Below are 21,425 nucleotides of genomic sequence, written 5' to 3'. Positions count from 1 at the left end.
TGATGTTCCTCCTCAGGTGTCACTCTGTCTCAGACGATTCAGATTTGATTTGGCAATTGCCTGGCTAAAGGCATGGGAAATGCTGAAGAGCTGAACTGAGCAGCAGCAGCTTGGGACAAGACATGTGGAACAACATGACTCTCGCTCCCCAGACCAATGCATAAGAAAGACCAGCTATGTTTAACCAAACCAAAGACCACTTAAGTCTAGGACCCTGTTCCCAACAGTGATCAAGGAAAAAAAAAAAAGAACAGGGTGAGCATGCAGCATTTTCTGCCCAAGACACCGTCCCCATCTCCAGCAACCTAGAGTTTGAGGACTTCCATTCTGCCTGCCTTACCTCAGCATGAACAGAGTTGATGTGATACTTGACCCCACTCTCTGAAATGAATTCCTTCTCACACAGGAGACACTTGTATTTACCAGCCACAAAGTCTCCCTGGCACCAAAACAAAAAGAAATTCATCACCAATTGCTGCCTAGAAGGCTGATACACCTATATATTGTATTTTAATTTTGCTCAGATATAACCCAGCATTAAGAAGTAGAAACTCTTATCCATACCAGATAATGCTTTAGCTACAGGAGCCCTGACATTATTGTCCAGTTACGCCTACAAAGCACAAGACTGCTTTGTGAGACGTTACAAGGTCTCTAGCACTGTACCTGGAAAAAGTGCTCTTGCAGCTGTGAATCTAGAGGTAGGACTGCAGTTTCACTAAAATGCATGCCATTAAGATGCATCCTCCTTGCCTCAAGCAGTGTTTGCAACGGCAACCCCATTAGCACATAAGGAAGCACTCAAATTGTGAGGAATTCTGATTAGCAATGGCAGGACAACAGCTTGAACAAGGAGATATCTGAGGAACAGAGACAGTCAAGCTACTGGTATAAAAGATAGTGAATACAGGAAAGCTACCCACCAAGGTACACGTGCCGAGGTGAGATTTCAGTCCTGAGACACTGCCATATACAGATTCACAACCCTGAAACAGTAAAATAAGTGTGTGTCAGCAAAACTCTAGTAAGAAATCACTTCTTCCAGCACAAGAAAGTCTTATTATCTGGAAGACTCTTATCCTAAAGGGATAAGAGAGGTAGAGGGAGGGAGATACCAAGTCCTACAAAGCCAGAAAGCTTCTGGTAAAAAGATTATTAAAGGGACTTAAGCTTTCAGTAAGTTACACATTTCCAGTTTCTGAGCACATTTAGACATAATAAAGAGACTCCTGCCACAGTTACATTCACCTGCTATCAAAGGCCTGAGTAAAATGATAGAGCTTGCATTTTGCCGAAAGTGCAGCTGAGCTTAATTTCAAGAGAGTATAAGACACTTCAATCTCTCCTGCTCTGCTCATTTATCTAGTGGCACAGAGCAGAAGTACTGCATCCCACATCAAGGGTCTCAGTTAAAGAGAAGCTTTACAGGCCTACCCTAAACAGAGCTTTAGGCACCAGTCTCGGCATACTAGATCCCAGATCAGTTGACAGCCCAGACCTTGAAATGGGAATGGGCGCAGGACATGCTTTTGGGTTACTGGTTGGCGAAATAAGACAGCTGCTTTCTGGGGACAGCTTCATATACAACATCATGTTGCAATTCTTATACTTGGAAACGATGCAAGCCTGAAAATTGGGGAGAGAGTGCCAGAGGTGGCATAGGGCAGGGGGAAGGCATTGTCCCTACAGCAAACCCAGATGGAAGCCACCACTGACCCTTGGCTATCCAGCAGTGTGCATCATGTGGGTCACACATCATTTCCACCAGTGGGGCCATTTCTTCTCACTGCATCTGACCGGTGACTGCTGTGTGGGATTGTAAGAAAGTAAGTGCACATGCATAAGCCTCCCTAGACCAGGATGACAGTGCCATGCGTGAGTCTTCTGTAGCTCATTTCCAGCTTTCAAAATAATACTGTGCTAGACAAAGTCCCTTCACTCTTACATTTCCATCTCTACTCCTCCCTTCTTCTATAACTAGATCCAGTATATCTGGTAGACAGCCAGGAGTCTGTCATTTTTCCATTACTCAAACCTCCAAATGGAACAGCTCCCAGCTGGATGTGAAAGCTGTATCAGTCTGACAAAAAGTTACTGCCTCTGAAGTGGACAAACACATCCCCAGATGGATGATCCCTAGGGCACCAATCCAAACAAGGTCTTGGTTACACTAATCAACAATAATGAGATGGAGCAAAATTTGTCTCCCACAAAGAGAAAAATTCCAATTTCAAGGTTATGGAAAGCTGTTGCCTCATACAGACCTGAAATCTGCTCCCTTTAAGACTTCAGAAACACTTAAGGATTACCTGATTTGGGCAGTGGACTCTTCGGTACATCTTTATCTCTGTTTTCCATTTGCACAGCACATCTTGACTAAATGTGGGCAGTCCAGGACGAGTATATTTCAGCTGAGATAAAGAGACAGAATTGAAAGCTGGAAGCAGTGTTGGCTACACATAGCACCAAGCGTGTCCCTTTCTCCCCCTGGTTCTAAGACAGCAGTGCTGTTTCTTCTACTCTTAACAGTCAAACTGTCAATAACCAATTTTTTCCCATCTCACTGACTCTCTACAAACATAAGTGAATCTGGAAAAGCCCCACAATACCAGAATACAAAACTTCCCATAACTTTGACTACAACAATCCCTCCAAATGTACTCACCCTATTAAAATCACAAATCATCCTTTTCCCTTTGGTTTCCCTTACAGCCTAAAGGATGCTCCTGGAAACTCTGAAACCTGAAAAACTATGAAACACCACTGCATGGCAGCAGTGATCAACAGCCTAAGACTTTTGAGAAACATACTGTCTACAACTGCCTTTTCCCTACTAAAAATTACAGCAATAGGACTCGGAAGTCATTATAGCCTGCCTGGATAAAATACTTACACCACAGCAATTGCTACTGTAGCAATATCATAATCTAAGATCAGAGAGAGCAAAACCTGATCCCTCCCCACTAGATATTACTTCAGTATTGCTTTCCATGGGCCACTAAACACTGGCAACACTGGGTAGATGCCAGTGCAAGACTCATCTGATGTGAAGAAAGACTCAAACCTTACATAGTATTTGTAAGGCCTTGTACCTTCCGGTCATCTGGAATCAAGTCCTGCAGAACTTTTCTCTTGGGCCACTCTTTGGCCAGCTCTTCTCCAGCTAGCTCATGGAGATAGTAGATCGCCACCTTTGCAGATCTTCTCTGAACTCTGCCCGTGTTGTTTGGCTCCCGTTTCATTTCCTTCAGGTTCTCTGTCCTTCTGTCCTCATGGAGGAAAGTGACCTGCAATGAAGGCCAAAAAGGGTGAGCCTCCTTCACTAGTTCCCTTAGTTACACTAAATACTGTGAATAAATATTCTGCCACACTCCTCAAAAAATGCTGCTGCTGCTGTGGTTCACTGTCACAGAAATGCATCCAGCTAGTGAGTGAGACCCCCAAACCTACTCGGGGGACCACAGCAGTAAGGCTCAAGCAGAGTTTCATGCAGCCACTGCTCTTGAAAGGATATCACATCACTTGCTGTAAGACCCCTGTGGACAAGAAGCATAGTTCTGCCTGTTCTGCTCCAATGCTGGGTCTTTAAAGAGTAAAGAAAGGCATCTCCCAAGCTACAGATGTTAGCATCATTCTTCCATGGAGCAGAAGTAAAGTAGGTAAGGTAGGTGGGTAAAGTTTACTGTTGTCAGGGTGAGGTACTATCAAAAACTTTATCCCCATCACTGAACAGCAACAGCTGCTGCTAGAAGGGAAGTATCCAGGACAGAATACTCCAGAGACATAGAAAAAGGCAAAGATTTGCTATCCCTAGTTACTCACCCAAGTAGCAGACAAAAGCCTATGTGTGTCTCAAGTCTGAATGGCTGAAGTACCACCACACTATCCCGGTAACTACGGCAATTTGCACTTACTGGCCCATGCTTAGATCGGAGATGGTAGACAAGTCCTGCTTTTGATTTGTATGCTTTTCCACAGTGATGGCACTTCATAGCCATTTTCTCCAGTTCAGAAGCAGCCTTCCCACATTTTTTAACATGATATAGGTATCCCATTATGCTAGTGAAGCTGCCTGTGCAGCCCTGTCAATGCAGAAGAAAAATGCTTTAAGAAAAACTTAACACTGAGCTTGAAAACAGGACAAATCAAACATGCATCAGCAAGTTTTTTATGTTCTTAGATGTATCCATCTGTCCTCCATCCCCTTCTCTAGCTGTGGCCAATCTCACTATTTTCAAAAACCACAGACAAACTTGCACAGTTAATTATGCATAAAAACATCTTCCTAATTTATCACAAGCAACTAAGAGCAGAAATACACACTAATAAAATACTTCTGGTGCACACAAGAAACAACTCAGTGTCCTATCAATTCACCTTGAAGACAGCAACACATCAAATACTCAAAGAGCTGCAGCTGACCCTGCTTGAGCACAGAGGTTGAACTAGAAGACCTCAGAAGTTCCCCTCCAGACTTAACAATTGTATAATTCTGTGAACAGTTTATAATACTGTTGTAAGGTAAAATGGTTATCCTTTAACTTCTTCCTCCTGGACAACTTCCACTGAATGCTGAATCTACATTTACACATCTGGTTTAAATAAATCATTAACCCCTCCCCCAATAAAAAATAAAAACTCAGTTTTAATCACCCTAGTTATCCTCTCCAAAAGAGTCAGAATGGGAATCAGACAGTAACCGAAGGTGAACTCCTCTCTAGTCTAAGTAAGAGACAAGTTACGTGTGAAGCCCTAAAACTTCTCCCTGAGCTAGTTAGTATCCAGGGGGCCTGCTGTGAAAGGAGGAGGGCTAATGGCTTTAAAATAGGGGGAGGCAGATTCAGACTGGACATCAGGAAAAATATTTTTACAATGAGGGTGGTGGAACCAGGTTGCCCAGAGAGGTGGTGGATGCCCCATCCCTGGCAACATTCCAGGCCAGGCTGGCCAGGGCTCTGAGCAACCTGATCTGGTTGGAGATGTCCCTGCTCCTTGCAGGGGAGTTGAACTGGACGGGCTTAAATGCTCCCTTCCCACCCAAACCGTTCTGTGATTCTATGATATTCTGAGTTAAAAGCACAGCTAGGATCTTGAAACAAATCCAGGTCTGGCCAGCATCAAAGCACACCCAGCAGAATTCTCATAGTATGTTACATTCATGCATCCACTGCTATTTAATTCAGGATACTTAGCACAATGCAGCTTACCTCCCTTGTACACTTTAGTTTTCCCATACGCTTCAAAACCTTCCGAAGGCGGTCTCGCTCAAGCTGCTCATCCAATTCTCCTCCCTCCTTCACAACTGGCTAAAGCACAGCAGAGAGATGAAAGAAAAACACAGGATGCTCAGCATTTACAGTACTTCTCATAGGGAATTCACTACTCAACACACTACTGAAGGAAAGCTTCTAAAATAATTAAATCTCTGCAACTTTTGTTTTACAGAAGCGTATCTAATACAATGATCACTGTCTATATCTCAGAACAATTGAATTATCTTTAAAAGGAGTAAACTGTCTGAAAAACACTTTGCAGATAAATGATTTTAACATTTAAATAGCTATCTGTGAACAAAACCTTGGTAAGAAATGGTCCCAAACTATAGCTGCTGGAAAGAACAAAGGTATGTATTTCCATATTTACTTTTCTCCCCTTCTGCCTGTGGAAAGTACTTACTCACCTCTGTCATGCATCTTTAACATTTACTGGTCCTACACCACTTACCCTAACTGAAGCTAAGCAGACTAACAGCCTATAACAGTTATTCATCTATGCTAAACTACAGCTCAAGTTCCTCTCTATTCTCTTTTTGATGGTTACTGTCTATTATTTCATAGAATCATAGAACAGTGGGTTGGAAGGGACCGTTAAAGGTCATCTAGTCCAACCTCTCTGCAAAGAGCAGGGACATCTCCAACCAAATCAGGTTGCTCAGAGCCCCGTCCAACCTGGCCTGGAATGTTTCCAGGGATAGGACATCCACCACTTCTCGGGTGGGAACACTGGGCCAGTGTTCCATCACCCTCAGTGTAAAAAAATGTTTTCCTTATATCAAGTCTGAATCTGCCTCCTTCTATTTTAAAACCATGACCACTTGTCCTATCACAACAGGCCCTGCTAAAGAGTTTCTCCTCATCTTTCCTGTAGCCCCCTTTAGGCACTGGAAGGCAGCTCTAAGGTCTCCCTGGAGTCTCCTCTTCTCCAGGCTGAACAGCCCCAACTCTCTCAGCCTGGCCTCACAGGAGAGGTGCTCCAGCCCTCTCATCATCTTTGTGGCCTCCTCTGGACCCTCTCCAACAGGTCCATGTCCTTCTCATGTTGGGGGACTCCAGACTTGGACACAGCACTCCAGGTGGAGTCTCACAAAAGCAGAATGGAGGGGAAGAATCCCTTCCCTCAGTTTGCTGGCCACGCTTCTTTTGATGTAGCCCAGGATGTGGCTGGCTTTCTGGGCTGCAAGTGCACATTGTCAGCTCATGTTGAGTCTATACTACCTTATAAAAATATTACATCTAGACTGAGTAAAAAGTTAGAACTGAGTGACAGACCTGTTCCTCAAAGCCAGAATATGATCCCTGGCCTATTTAATTTACTAGTACAGCTGCAGGTTCAGAAACCACAATACTGAGTACTATGTAAAAAATAACAGTGATGAATTATCCAAATCTTACCCAAACTTCTGAATGAACTTTTCAAACGTTCAAATTTTTCACAACTACAACAGGGGACATTGCTTTCTTTAAGGTAACAGCAAAGAGGGAAAGTAGATTGTAACATTACTATCTTTATAGTAAACACAGACAAGAACTAAAGTGCTGCTTCTGCTTTTTTACCTTTGAACTTCTAAAGAACTGAAATCTAGTCGGCTTTATACGTAGAGAAACTCCTACTTTCTAGCAAAGGAGTGAAAATTGCAGCTCAAAGAGCCATTCTTTTTTTTTCTGATTGAGAATGCTTTTTATGTGTGAAATATAACCAGTCTAAACAGAAATTCAACCCCTCTTTCTAAGACATAGCATGCTTACCATATCTGGTAATGTTCTACTGTTTTTTCAGTAGAAAAATCTCACAGAGAAAATCATAGGTAAACAAGATTTGAACAGCTACCACATTTGAAAAAAAAAAAAAAACACCATGTTCCGTTCCTGTGCGCACCAGGGAAGGAACAAAAGACTGTCTTGCCTGTAGGATTTTTAGATGCACAGTAGCTGTGTTACCTGATTGTTATGGTCTGCCATGACATGGTATTTCATCCCTCCTGAAGACTTTAGCTGCTTCCCACAGTGATTACATGTGAACATTTCCTAGAAATAAACAAAAACATGGTGCATGTAACTGTAAATTAACCAAAGCAGTGGAAACTCTTTGGGGGAAAGGAGTAGGAGAGCAGAACATTTTATTTGGGCTGGGTAACTGCCCATTAAGAATGGAAGAGAGTTTACGGAGCCTAAAATCTAGGGGAACAATGAAATAACTACACCTTTTTTCACTACCCCAAACTTCCAACAAAAGACTAAGCAAGAAGCCCCAAGCACAGTCTCTTACAGACTTATAAAGGACTCTTGCTTAGAGACATGATGATTAAGTGAAATTGGTTTTAAATGCAACACAGTGTACAGGCATCTCTATTAGTAAGCTGAAGATGAGTAAAGAAAACATTGCTCATCTCTCATGTTCTTACCTGCCTGCAATTTACCATATGTTTCTTCAGTCCTTCCACAGTCTTTCTCACCACAGCCCGGCATGTTGGACAGGTAACTCGGCCTTTGTCCTGAATTTCCAACGACCATCGCTCTTCCATACTACCTGTCAAAACAAAAGATTTGGAATAGAACTGCAAACACAGTATTTTTTTTCCTCCAACCTGCACAATGAATCTTGGAAGGAAACAGGTCACATGCTACTAAACTCATGTCCAGTTACACTTCAATGGGTTTAGCTCATTTGCACTTTTAAATGTGTCACGTGACAAGGCACACATCACTCCTTTGGGAGATTCATTTTATAAAAGCTCTTCAATCCTACCATCCCCTTGCAAGGAGTGTTCTTCCACTTGCTCAGTAGAGGTTTTTCCTTCATTCATTCACACAATTACTTCAGCTTGCAGAGTAAACTTTTTTTTCAGCGAAAGTGTTTTCACAGTAAAAGAAGTCACAGATGTGACTGAACAGTTTCAGACAAAGTCCACGGCTCAGTTCTACTAACCAAACCTTTAGAACTCCACTTCTGTTAGCCAGCAGTTTTGGCACTGAAAGTGAACAGAGCTGCACCACCAGGCCAACAGCCAGGCAAAACTACCCTGTGTAACATGGTCTCCAGTTCCTGGCCTCTTTTTGAAATGCCAAGCAAAAGTTCGGCACAATCCAGGAGGATTATAAATTCCTGAAATGTGTTCTGGGATAAAAGTGGCTTAACAGCCACCTGTTGAACTCTCATGATAAAAAGATCTAGAGGCTTTCCTCTTTGCCCAGTAATAACCGGCAGGGGTTGTCCCTCCCCCAGCGGCTGAGGGAGAAGTCTGGGAATCAAAAAGCACTTGGCAGAAAGCTGGGTATTTAAGGAGTGCTGTAAGTTACACCTACCAAGTCATTCCACTTGCTGAGTCAAGGCTAATGTTATTTTTCTAGGATGGACTGCTTGGGTCTCTGGCTATCAGGTTACCAGAACAGGTGACTTGGCAGCAACAGCTGCAGGGTTTTTCCTGCAAACGTATTCTGCTGAGTAAAAAAGTATAAATATTTTTGTGAGTTTTATAGTCAAACTCTTTTAACAGGCTTTTGCTTAGTTCAAAAAGTGATTCCCGCTTCACTGTTCCACTACGCAGTGGTAAAACCACCGCATACTACACTGTTAGGCAGTATGCAGTCCCTCCAGTCTTGCTCTGCAGTAGCCACAGTGCCAAAAGGACAGCAGCCAGCTCTTCCTTGTCAATAGTAAAGTGAACAACAAAATGGAAACACCAGGAACACAGATGTTGTTCAGATTCAAATCCTAGAATCACAATTATCTTTTAGCAGTTTTATAAATATTTCTGAGCAACTGCTGCTTCTTCTTACCTGTGCCATAACTTTCCGGTTCTTTCTGAACACAGTGGCCTTTTGTTTTGGAGTTTTGTTGTGTTCCACCTTGCTGTTTTTTTCCTGTTATAACACAATCAAGAAAGACCAGAAGACTCAATTCTGCAAGCCTTGTTACAAAGAAGCAGCGATTTTTTTGCTAGAAGGCTCCTATTTAGTCTGCTGTCTCAAAGCTACTAATTCAGAAATGTTCATTTTTTTCCCCAAGGAATTTCAATATTATGTTCCCTATTGCCTTTCAAAATCCATAGCTATTTACAGCTGCAGGCATTAGTCTCATGCAGATATTTGCAATCTCTATAGCTGTTCATACATAAAGCTCAGGGGATGGGAACTCTTCACACCAAAACAATCTCTGATCACAGTATGGCCGAGCCAATCTAATGAATTCTTGACAACCAAATGGACAGTCTCATTTCTCTACTCGTGTCTACTTTCTTTAGACTAAACAAGTCTACTGTTTCAGTATTTTCTCATGGGTTATGCTTTTTGCTCTCTTCTCTCTGTTCTCTTCAGCTGGTCTACACATTTCCTGAACTGCAGTGCCCACTGCTGGAAACAGCACTCCAAGTGTGACCCTGCATTAGAGCAAAAGAATTACTTCACACATCTGAAAGTCTACATTCCTGCTCAAAGCACCTCAGTGTAACATCTGCCTTTTTAAAAACAAGTATGACACTATTGGTCCCATTCAGCTTTTGATCTGCTACAGATCTCAAATCCTCTTCTGAAGAACTGACACTTAGAAGGTTGTTCTTCATCCTTCAGCTGTGCTAGTATTTCTTCCTGCTACAGTTCCTTAATTTTACACATTTGTCCCGGTTTTATTTAGCGAGGAGGGGCTACGGTGGCAGCTTCTGTAGGAAGCTGCTAGAAGTTGTTCCCCTTTGCTCAGTGGACTGAGCCGGGCCTAGGGCAGACCCACTGCTGGCCAGGGCCGAGCCAAGTGGTAGCAGAATGTTCCCTGTTAACGCCTCTGCGATAACGTATTTAAGAAGGGGAAAAACAGAAAAAAAAAAAAAAGCGAAGAAGATATGAAGAAGGTGAAGCAGGGGCAGAGAGGGGGAGGTGTGAGCCTTGTGGACCTTGCAGCCCTCACCCTCTGGCCTTCCGGGCGCAACTTGGCCCGGCCCGACTGCAAGAAGTAGAGAAGAGATGAGATGTGAAGAGATCCTGAGAGGTGTCTGTCTGCCTGTTGTGAGGAATTCTGGTGAGAGGAACGGCTGCAGACGCCAAGGGCTGTGAAGAAGGAGTTATGCGGCTCCTGGCCGAGATTCCCCTGCAGCCTGTGGTGACGACCATGGTGGAGCAGGTTGTCCCCCTGCAGCCTGTGGAGGTTCACGGAGGAGCAGAGATCCCCCTGCAGCCCGTGGAGGACCCCACGTCAGGGCAGGCGGGTGCCTGAAGGAGGCTGTGGCCCATGTAGGGCCCGCTGGGGCAGCCATTCTGGAGGGACTGCACCCTGTGGAAGGAATGACCCACGCCGGAGCACTTTCACGAAGGACTGTAGCCCGTGGGTGGGACCCCACAATAGAGCAGGGGAGGAATGTGAGGAGTTCTTCCCCTGAGGAGGAAGGAGCGGCGTAAAGCAACCTGTGATGAACTGACCAGAAGGTGGTAGAGATAATGTTAAGCCTGGGAATGGTGTGGGGGAGGAGATTATCTTGTTCTCTCTCTTGTTATCCTGCTTTGGTTTTAATAATAAACACATAGTTTTCCCCAAGTCAAGTCTGTTTTACCTCTAACGGTAACTTTAAGGATCTCCCTCTGTTCTTATCTCAAACCTGAAGCCTTTTTCTCGTATTATCTCTCCCTGTTCTCTCGGAGGGTCAGGGAAGAGAGAGAGACTGCATAGTCTGATTCTGAGTGGGGCTAAACTACGACACCATTACATTCAATTCTATTCTTTAAACTGTTTCTCTAACATCAAGACCACTTTCAATTTTACCCTCTTCTCCAACACGCTTCTCTTTCAGCTTTGTGCTGTCTACATACTTCCAAGTCCTTGGTGACAAAAATGATAGTTAGAATTGAAACTAGGACAGATTGTGAACCATCATTCTGTATTTTTTTTTTTATTTCACATAAATCATAGAAGCATTAAAGTTGGAAAGGATCTCCTGTGATGATCTAGTCCTACCTCTGTGTTCAAGCAGGGTCAGCTAGACTAGGCTGCTGAAGAATGTGTCCAGTCAAGTTTTGAGTATCTCCACTGATGGAAACTCCAGAACCTCTGTGAGCAACCTGTGCCAGGGTTTGACCACCTTTGCAGTAAAAAAGTGTATTCTTGTCTTTAGATAGAATTTTGTGTGTTTCATTTTGTGTCCATTGCCTCTCATCCTGTCAGTGAGCACTACAGAGAAGTCTGGCTCCCTTTTCTTCATTCTCTCCCATCAAGTATTTATACACACTGATAAGATTCCCCTTGAGCCTTCTCTTCTCCAGACTGAGGAGTTGCAGCTCTCCCAGCCTGTCCTCATAGGAAAGATATTCCAGTCCCTCAATTATCTTTGCAGCTCTGCACTAGACTCTCTCCAGTATGTCCATGTCTCTCTTATACGGGGGAGCCCAGAACTGGAGATGATACTCCAGATATGGCCTCACTAGTGCTGAAAGGAAGAATCACCTCCCTTGTCCTCCTGGCAATGCTCTTCCTAATGTAGCCCAGAATGGTGTTGGTTGCCTTTGCCACAAGAGCATGTTGCTGGCTCATGGTCAGCTTGCTGTCCTCCAGGACCCCAAGGCTCCTGTCTGCAGAGCTGGTTTCCAGAAAGCTAGCCTCTAGCATATGCTGGTACATGGGCTTATTCCTGCCCAACTGCAGAACTTCACATTTCTCCTTGATCTCCCTCAGGAAACTCCTCTCTGCTTAATTCTCCAGCCCATCTGGGTCCCTGTGAATGGTAGCACATGCACCTGGTATACCACCACCCCTCCCAGTTTTGTATCATCTGTGTACTTGCTGAGGGTGCACACTGTCAAGGTCATTAACGAAAATGTTAAAATAGTACTGGTCCCTGTATTTACGCCTGGGGTACACCACTAGTAATGTGCCTCCAACTAGATTTTGTGCTGCTGATCACAACCCTCTGGGCCTGGACATTCAGCTGTTTGTTTTTTTTTTCCTGCACTGTTCTTTTATCTAACCCATACTTTGTCAGCTCCACTACGAGAATGTTGTAGGAAATAGCACCAAAAGCCTTACTAAAGTTCAGGTGAAAAACACCCACTGCTCTCCTCTCGTCAACAAAAATAGTGATCTCATTGTACAAGACTATCAGGTTGATTAAGCATGATTTGCCCTTCATGAATCCAAGCTGACTATTCCCAATCACCATCTTGTCCTTCATGTGTTTGGAAATGCTTTCCAGGAGGATTCTCTCCATCACCTTCCCTGGGACTGAGGTGAGGCTGATCAGCCTGTAGTTCCCCAGATCTTCATTCTTCCTGTCCTTGAAGATAGGAGTGATGTTTGCTCTCTTCCAGTCTTCAGGAATCTCCCCCAGTTGCCATGACCTTTCAAAGATAATCAAGAGTGGCCTCACAATGACACCAGCCAGCTCTCTCAGCACTCACTGCAACCCGTCAGGCCCCATGGGATTTAGAATCACGGAATTGTTTAGGTTGGAAAAGACCTTTAATATCATCAAGTCCAACCATTAACCTAGCACTGCCAAGGCCACCACCAAACCACATCCCTCAGTCCCTTAAGTTTAAACACCTCTGGGATGCTGACTCAACCACTTCTCTGGGCAGCCTGTTCCAAAGCTTGACAACCCTTTTGGTGAAGAAATTTTTCCTCATATCCAACCTAAACCTCCCCTGCTACAACTTGAGGCCATTTCTTCTTGTCCTATCACTTGTTACCTGGGAGAAGAGACCAACACCCACCTCGCTACAACCTCCTTTCAGGCAGTTGTAGAGGGTGATAAGATCTCCCCTCAGCCTCCTCTTCTCCAGGCTGAACAACCCCACTTCCCTCAGCTGCTCCTCATAAGACCCGTCATCAGCTTTGTTGCTCTTCTTTGGACATTCTCCAGCACCTCAATATCTTTCTTGTAGTCAAGGGCCCAAAACTGAACATGATATTCAAGGTGCAGCCTCACCAGTGCTGAGTACAGGGGAACAATCACTTCCCTACTCCTGCTGGCTGACACAAGCCAGAATGCTGTTAGCCACCTTGGCCACCTGGGCACACTGTTGGCTCTTGTTCAGCTGGCTGCCTACGAGCGCTCCCAGGTTCTTTTTTGCCAGGCAGCTTTCCAGTCACTTTCCCCCAAGCCTGTAGCGTTGCACGGTGTTGCTGTGACCCACGTGCAGGACCTGACACTTAGCCTTGTTGAACCTTTTTGAATCTCATACAGTTCACCTCAGCCCATTGGTCCAGCCTGTCCAGATCCCTCTGTAGAGCCTTCCTACCCTCAAGCAGATCAATGGTCCCCGCCCAACTTCGTGTCATCTACAAACCTACTGAGGGAGCACTTAATTCCCTTGGACAGATCATTGATAAAGATATTAAACATAACCGGCCCAAATACTGAGCCCTGGGGAACACCACTTGTGACTGGCCACCAACTGGATTTAACTCCATTCACCATAACTCTTTGGGCTCAACCATCCAGCTAGTTTTTTACACAGCAAAGAGTACACCTGTCCAAGTCATGATCAGCCAGTTTCTCCAGGAGAATGCTGTGGGAAACAGTGTCAAAGGCTTTACTAAAGTCTAGGTACACAACATCCACAACCTTTCCCTCATCCACTAAGCAAGTCACCTTGTCATAAAAGGAGATCAGGTTTGTCAAGCAGGACTTGCCTTTCATAAACCCATGCTGGCTGTGCCTGATCATCTGGCTGTCCTGTATGCACTGCGTGATGACACCCAAGATGATCTGCTCCACAACCTTTCCCGGCATGGAGGTCAGACTGAAAGTCCTTCTTCTAGACCTTCCTGTAGACGGGCATCACATTTGCTAACATACAGTCAACTGGGACCTCCTCAGTTAGCCAGGACTGCTGACAAATGATCAGGCATGCCTGGTTTGTTTAAGTGCTCTAACTTTGCCCTCCTTCACTGAGTGTAAGGCTTCCTTGTTCCAGACTTTTCCTCTGGTCTCAAGCACCTTGGATTCCCGAAGGATTCCTTTAACTGATAAAGACTGAGGCACAGGAAGCATTGAGTACCTCAGCCTTTATTTGTCACTTGTCACCAGTTCCCCTGCCCTGTTCAGCAGTGCAGTCATGCTTTCTCTAGTCTTCTCTTTGTTGTGCATGTACTTGTAGAATCTTTTCCTGTTTCCTTTCACATCCCTTCCCAGATTCAACTCCAGGCTGGCCTTGGCTTTCCTAACCTCATCCTTGCAAGACTGGATAGCAAATGTATACTTATGCTGTAACACCTGCTCCTACTTTCATGACTTGTACACTTCCTTTTGCACCTAGCCACTGACAACCCATTGAAGGCAGGAAAGACCTATCATGTCAAACATTTCCTCCCTCCTTCTCTGTGGTTAAAAAAAAAAAAAAAAAAAGTAAAAAAAAAAGTGCTTGAGTTTGATTTCTCCTTAACAAACCCATATTGTTGTTATCATCTACTCATTAATTTCCAGATGTTTGCAAGTAATTTGTCTGATTATTTAGTCCAGAATCTTTTGGGAAACTGAAATGAGGCAGACTAGCCTGTACTCCCCTTACTTCCTTTACCCCCTCCCTTTGTTGGACTTTAAAGACAGACTGAAATTATAACAATCATCTCCCACTGCAGAACAGAAACTAGTCAACAGCCTCCTACAATTAAATACCCAGAATCCGAAATAGCTGGAAGACAGCAGAGCACAGCATTTGGGCAGAGAGGAAGTCTGAAGTACCTGGAGGCTTGTAACTAGGAATTACAAGTTACTTGTATTACCTGAAATCTTCCGCTTCTTCTTGGGAGAGTCTTTAAGATCTTCGCCTTCCACTTCTCCAGATTTCCTCTTGCCTTTCAATAGTACTTCTCCTGCTAATGAGTAAGAACAGAAATGCTTCAGTCTCATTATTCAGTCTGGATAACAGCTTTGAGTCTGCTGCTGCCTCAGCTTATCCTCGTATTCAATAATTAGAAAAAAAAAAAAAAAAAGAAAGAAAGAAAGTAGTTTTTGTAAGGCACCTGGACACTAGTGAGCTAGACTAAGTGCCGGTTCATCTTATGGCACACGGGGACAGCCTGCTCCTGTGCCTTTAAGACTTCCTTCTTGAAGAATGTCCAGCCTTCCTGGATCCCTTTGCCCTCCAGGATTGCCTCCCAGGGGACTCTGTCCACCAGTGTCCTGAACAGGTCAAAGTCTGCCCTCCGGAAGTCCAACGGTAGCGGTTTTGCTGACCCCTCTCCTTACCTCTCCAATAACTGAAAACTCTTATCATTTCGTGGTTGCTGAGCCCAAGATGGCCTCTGACCACCACATCTCCCACCAGCCCTTCTCTGTCAGTAAACAGCAGGTCAAGCAAGGCACCTTCCCTGGTAGGCTGACTCACCAGCTGTGTCAGGGAGTTAGTTATCTTCCACACACTCCAGGAACCTCCTAGACTGTTTCCTCTCTGCTGTGTTGTATTTCCAGCAGATGTCTGGTAAGTTGAAGTCCCCCATGAGAACAAAGGCTAGCAATCGTGAGACTTCTGCCAGCCGCTTGTAGAACGCCTGATCTGCCTCTTCATCCTGGCTGGGTGGTCTACAACAGGCTCCCAGCAGGATATCTGCCTCGTTGGCCTTCCCCCTCATCCTCAGCCATAAGCATTCAATCTTATAATCACCATTGCTGAGCTCTACACAATCAAAACACTCCCTGATGCACAGAGCCACCCCATCGCCTCTCCTTCCTTGCCCATCCCTTCTGAAGAGCTTATAGCCATCCATTGCAGCACTCCACTTACGAGAGTCATCCCACCACATTTCTGTGATGGTGACTAAGTCATAGCTATTCTGCTCCACAATGGCTTCCAGCTCCTCCTGCTTGTTGCCCATGCTGTGTGCACTGAGCCGGGCTATCGATTTCACTCCCAATCTTGGTACGTCACCTCTAGGCTCATCTCTAGTGAGCCTGGTAGTAACCCTTTCCCCTTTTGAGCTTAGTTTAAAGCCCTCTCAATTAGCCCTGGCAGCTCATGGGCGAGAATTCTCCTACCCCTCAGAGACAGCCAAACTCCATCTGCTGCCAGGAGGCCCTGTGCTGCATAAACCTCCTCGTGGTCAAAAAACCCAGAATTCCAATGATGGCACCAGCCCCTGAGCCACGCATTAATCAGTTGAGTTTTCCTGTTCTTTTCAGTATACGAGATTCGTCTGTCCCCACAACAGGATGGAATACAGATTCTGACTCAGCGATAAGAAGAAAGTGCATTAAAGAAGAGTGAAGTTTTGGCTCTCCGCCACACAAGACATTTGGAAAACAGCTCCTAGGCCAGGCAATCTGAATGTTCCTACAACAACATAAGACCCAAACCACACCAAATCAGAAAATAAAAAGTGACAGAAGCGAAAAAATAAAAGAAATAAAAATATATTAAAAAAAAAAATCTACCAACCACAAAAGCCATATCTAATCCAGAATACTGCTGAATGGTCCCCTTTTCTAAATCTTCAGTGCTGTTTGTTCTGTTTTTAAAGATCTCAAAGCATATTCCTGATACGATTGCCAGAACCCTTACACATACCTCTTCTACAGATAAAACTAAGTTCAGTCACAGAATCATTAATTTTAATAGACAAGTCGCTCAAAAGGAACTGTGTAACATCAGAGAATTTTACCTATGTTTCTGCAGTGGAGGAGGTTTATTTCTCCTAATATATGAGCAGCATTACCGAGCTTGTAATATGTGGCTGAACCGCAGCATGTCTTTCAGAAGTCATCTCATCTCTCGTATAAGAAATAGAGAGGAAAACAGTTTTGCATCGAGCCAAGAGTGATGAGTACCTTTTTTTTCTGAAGATTTGTTAATGCTGTTTTTCATGCCTCTCATTTCCAACCAGTAAGCAGGCCTGCGAATGGTGCGCTTGCTTCTGGACTCGGCACTTCCGTTCACTCGACCCTTCAGTGAGGCAGAAGAAATGTTGCTGTCTGTTTCATCATAGTTACAGTCCAGTCCGAGGACAGTAGTTTCCACCTCCTCAAATTGCTTAGACCTGGAAAATATCAACTTCAAATCCTAGGTATATGTATGCATACATACACACACAACCACAATAACTTGACAGACAACATCGCTTTCCTCTTCCCAAGTACTCTAAAAATTCACCTCACAGTTCATTGAATTTCCTGAGTTTTGTGACCTGAAAAGCGTTTGCAAGATGAAGAATTCTAAATGTTATTTTTTCAGTACATCTTTTAGAGAACGACATTAGAAAGCTACTCGAGATGAACAGGAAAAAAAATATTCATCCTACCTCAAAGCTTCAACTTAAGAAGCAGGCAAAGTTAATATAAACTAAAAGAATACATTTATCCCTAAGCAACCAATGTGGAATATAAGAATTCTCCTGCAGCCCATCATTACAAAAGAGATCTTTTCCATCCCACAAAGGGCAAGATCTCCTTCAGCATGTATTCCCAGAGTCAGAGCTGACACTACGCAATTAAAAGACTTAACATTAGTCAGAATTTTAACCAGCAAGGCTTTCAGCAATGAAGACAGCCTTATAATACATCTTACAAACCACACTACATTAAGGCTAACTTAGACTAGTCAGCAGCACTGATTTTTCTTCCTAGAGATCAGAGGGAACTATGCTTCACTATTCTCAAATATTTCTTACAGCCCCAAAATGCCTGGACATTTTCACTACCGTATATGACAGCAAAATGATTACATGTCAAAGAAACATGGAGTACCTATTCTCCAGGCAAATACTACTAACGTAAGAGGAAAGAACAGAAAACAGAAACACTTTTCAACATATCCCATTGCTACCACAATTCACAAGTTGAAGTAGATCATTTGAATGACGACTGTGATGGCCATCCCAGTAATACTCTCCCACATCCTGAGCTGTGGAGCTCACATGTTTTAACACGTCAGCCCAGAAATTAGTAAGTGGCGGACACTGACGGTACCAGGTCAGGTCAGTACATACTATATTCAAGGAGGTACTGCAGAAGGGTGGAGAGAGGAATTCTCAAATTAAAGCCTTTCAGTTGCAATCACACTCACAATACATAATTTTGGAACACCATTTGGTCTTAAACGTAAAATACTTCTCTTCCCAGGGTTAAAATCCTTTAAAAAACAATAAATGAAAGCTAATACCCCTTGAAGTGTCAGAAAAGCACTTTTCTTACAAACCAATAAGCAAAGTCAATTGAGACTCTCATCACACAAACCAGAATCCATGCAGCTCTTAGAATTCAGAATATCATGTAAAGACAAGATACAGTTTTCCAATAGGAATCTCTCAGCTTTGTTCTTGCCCTCAGTCAAACGAGACAGGAAACATTCACATACTTTTTGTTTCCCAGAGACCTCTTGACCTTCTGTTGTCTGTGATGTCCACGCCTGGTGTCCTACCAAAGCAGAACAATTCACATTAGCAGCACAGTTTTTCTTCTTTTTGCATGTTTCACTTTTCAGTTAAACACAATTACTTGCACTTTGAGGATGTGCATACCACCCTTTGAAAAGGAAACCACTGTTTCCTGCAACAAGGAAGTGTTCAACCTTTCCAACTCCAGCTGAATTAGAACTGGAATCTAAATGGGGATGAGCCCCTCTACACGCCTCACAGGAAAGTCAATCATTCCCCTTCACTGGGGCACGATGGAGTATTCTTTGTCCCCCAGTTCATTCAGTGGCACCTGCTTTCTGATTTTATTTTTTTAATCTCAATTATTTTGTCATACTCAATCAGCTGCCCAGATGCTCACTTTATCCACAGCACAGAATCCTTCTTCCTATTTAACAGAGACTCTTTTTTTTCGTAAATTGACAAAAAAATTAACAAATTGTCAATTACTGACAACAATTTTTAATTGTTGCTTCTTACGCTCTTATTAAGACACGTAATTTGACATTCCAAATCAGTAAAAAAACCTCATTTGCTGTACGTTGTTCCTGGCATGTGGACAATCATTTATCACCTTCTTTCAAATACTGACTCAATATCATTCTTCACTGGGAGAACCAGGACAAAAATCTTGATTACATAGACTAGAAAACAAAAATCATTGCTGAGTAGAAGTACAGAAGATACCTAAACTGTAACCTAGGAAGAGAGATAGTATTTTGCCACGTACAGGAACTGGCTAAGAAACTAACAAAAAAAAAAAAGAAAATAAATAATAAGAATAAATTACCCAACCTCCTTACAGAAAATGTAATGCACATTATCAACATTATCAACTGGACCATGCTATGAATTTTTTTAGTTATGAGAAATAAACGCCACACATTAGCTGGGGAAAACAGCAAACAGGGATAAGACAGAATCTGAAGAAGCCATAAAAATGTGACGACTTGTTGGAGAAGATGCTGAGAAACTTCAGGTGCTAGGGAACAGTCAAGGCAAAGGAAATTCACCACTAATAAAAAACGCACTGGAAAAAAACCTAACTTCAGTCTGTCTTTTACGCTCCTGCCTTCTGATTTATGCCAAGGAACAAGCAGTAGTTCACTCTTCACAAGACCACAATCAGTGAGAGACGCTCTAACCACCAGGTAAGAAATTCAGTAGCAAGCCCTGACATCAACTAGATGAATTCTTAAAATGTAACTATGGAGTGTCAGACTCTCCTTGGGCCTCCAGCTCCAGAGCTTCCTCTCACGGAAAGGTTAGGGAAGCAGCAGAAGAGAAACCCACAACTGCTTAATCAATGACTTCACAATCATATCTTGTCCTCTTCATAAGAAAAGTCTATTGGATGTTTGTGCGTGCACTACTTTGAAATGGTTTACACGCACCTAGTAGTGGAAACAGCAGTGTTTGTGAAACTTCTACACCAGAGATGGGGGGAAACCTCACTGAGGAGCAGCTAGAAAAAAATTAGGTCTGTGAAGTTACAATAAAAATGAACAAACAAGCAGGCATAGTCTGCTGCAATTAGCTGGCCTAATCTACCATTAGAAGAACCTAGATGACTGACAAACATGGGACATGTTTTAAGATTTTTTTTTTTTAAGAACTAAAAAATTTTGCATAACAGTGACAATCAGTATAAAGAATTTAGGTCACAGTTAAGGATCTGCAATAAAAAAAATGAGAGTACAGACAATCTGTCTAGCCTTCCTTTCTGATAAGTTGATAGCAGCGACAATAAAGGAAACACCTAGAGAAACAGGTGTTTAAGTTTTGAATGCTTTTATTTATGCAATGTACTTTCCACTTAGAAAAAAAAAAAGAGACCTAAATTATGCAGGAATACCCAAGGGCTGGATATATGGAAAACAAAAAAGCCATCTTCCCTGCACAGGTTAGAAAAAGAGACAGCAGTCTAGAGCCTGAAAAGATGGAGAAATTTCATTTGCGAGTGGGCTGTTTCTGCCTCCCTACAGAGTGTGTGGCGTTTCTGTGACCTGGAGCATGGCCTGCTGCTGGAGATAGGTTGCTCCACAACAACACATCTGGGAAGATGGTGTCTGAGCACAGCACTAAAACCGGCACTGAAGTTAGGAGACCGAGGTAGTAACCGCTAGTGAGTCAGTCCCACAGCCTGATGGGACTCTGTAGAGAAGAGGCATCAGTGCAAGCACCAAGCGTTCTGCACCGCCGTGACTGTCCCTGCCCCGACGGAGAACCCCCAGGAGCCGAGGCCTGCGTGACGGCTCGGCACCCTTTGGGGAACTCCCTGCTCCGGCCCGACGTTTCCGTTTCTACCTGCTTACTTCATGGACTACCGCCTCCTGCAACGAAGCGCTTTCGGACAAAACGCACCACCGGCGCCGGGAGCCAGCAGCGCCCCGCTCCGGATCCCGGCCCAGCCCTCAGTCGAGCGGAGCGGGGCCCGCCGCTCCCGCGGGCCGCCCCGCTGCTCCACGGGCCCGGCGGCAGTGGGCGGCCAGGCCCTCAAACAAGAAGCAGGCGCTTCCGCCGTCGCTGGCGGCTCTCCAGGCAGCCCGGAGCAGGTCCCGCTGGCCGCCCGTCCGCTCGGGGACAGGGCCCAGCCGACGGGCGGCGGCAAACAGACCGAGGCCGCTCATCGAGCCGAGGCCGCACGGCCCGCGCAGATCAGCGTCGGGCCGGGGCTTCTCTTCTCCCAGTCCCAGGCCCAGCGAGACCCCCAGGGCGAAGCAGAAGCCCCACTGCGGCCGCTCCGGTGGCGTCGGCCCGCTCCCGCCATCCCATCCCGCGGCGGCTTGCGGCTTCCGGCCCCGCGCGCCCCTCTCCGC

The 21,425-nt window shown here is 44.4% G+C and overlaps 1 protein-coding gene across 4 annotated transcripts in view; it reads right to left on the bottom strand.

The window, feature by feature from the left end:
- ZNF512 (zinc finger protein 512) overlaps positions 1-21,425 on the bottom strand; it is a 31,737-nt gene that overhangs the window by 10,111 nt on the left and 201 nt on the right. For 3 of the 4 annotated variants that reach the window (XM_086745821.1, XM_086745820.1, XM_086745818.1), the window contains exons 2-13: positions 18,549-18,607; positions 17,024-17,232; positions 14,983-15,075; positions 9,057-9,140; positions 7,682-7,806; positions 7,218-7,304; positions 5,208-5,306; positions 3,915-4,082; positions 3,093-3,287; positions 2,310-2,411; positions 924-986; positions 341-439 (exon numbers count right to left, since the gene is read on the bottom strand). In XM_086745821.1, coding sequence (XP_086601947.1) covers positions 341-439; positions 924-986; positions 2,310-2,411; positions 3,093-3,287; positions 3,915-4,082; positions 5,208-5,306; positions 7,218-7,304; positions 7,682-7,806; positions 9,057-9,140; positions 14,983-15,075; positions 17,024-17,232; positions 18,549-18,607 — 1,383 coding nt within the window. The remainder of the gene's footprint in view (positions 1-340; positions 440-923; positions 987-2,309; positions 2,412-3,092; positions 3,288-3,914; positions 4,083-5,207; positions 5,307-7,217; positions 7,305-7,681; positions 7,807-9,056; positions 9,141-14,982; positions 15,076-17,023; positions 17,233-18,548; positions 18,608-21,425) is intronic. The other variant, XM_086745822.1, reaches the window with a different exon arrangement.

The sequence above is a fragment of the Chlamydotis macqueenii genome, chromosome 3 (assembly GCF_036417535.1).
Source record: "Chlamydotis macqueenii isolate bChlMac1 chromosome 3, bChlMac1.mat, whole genome shotgun sequence".
NCBI classification, from domain to species: domain Eukaryota; kingdom Metazoa; phylum Chordata; class Aves; order Otidiformes; family Otididae; genus Chlamydotis; species Chlamydotis macqueenii.
This window is presented reverse-complemented; position numbering and strand designations above follow the sequence as displayed.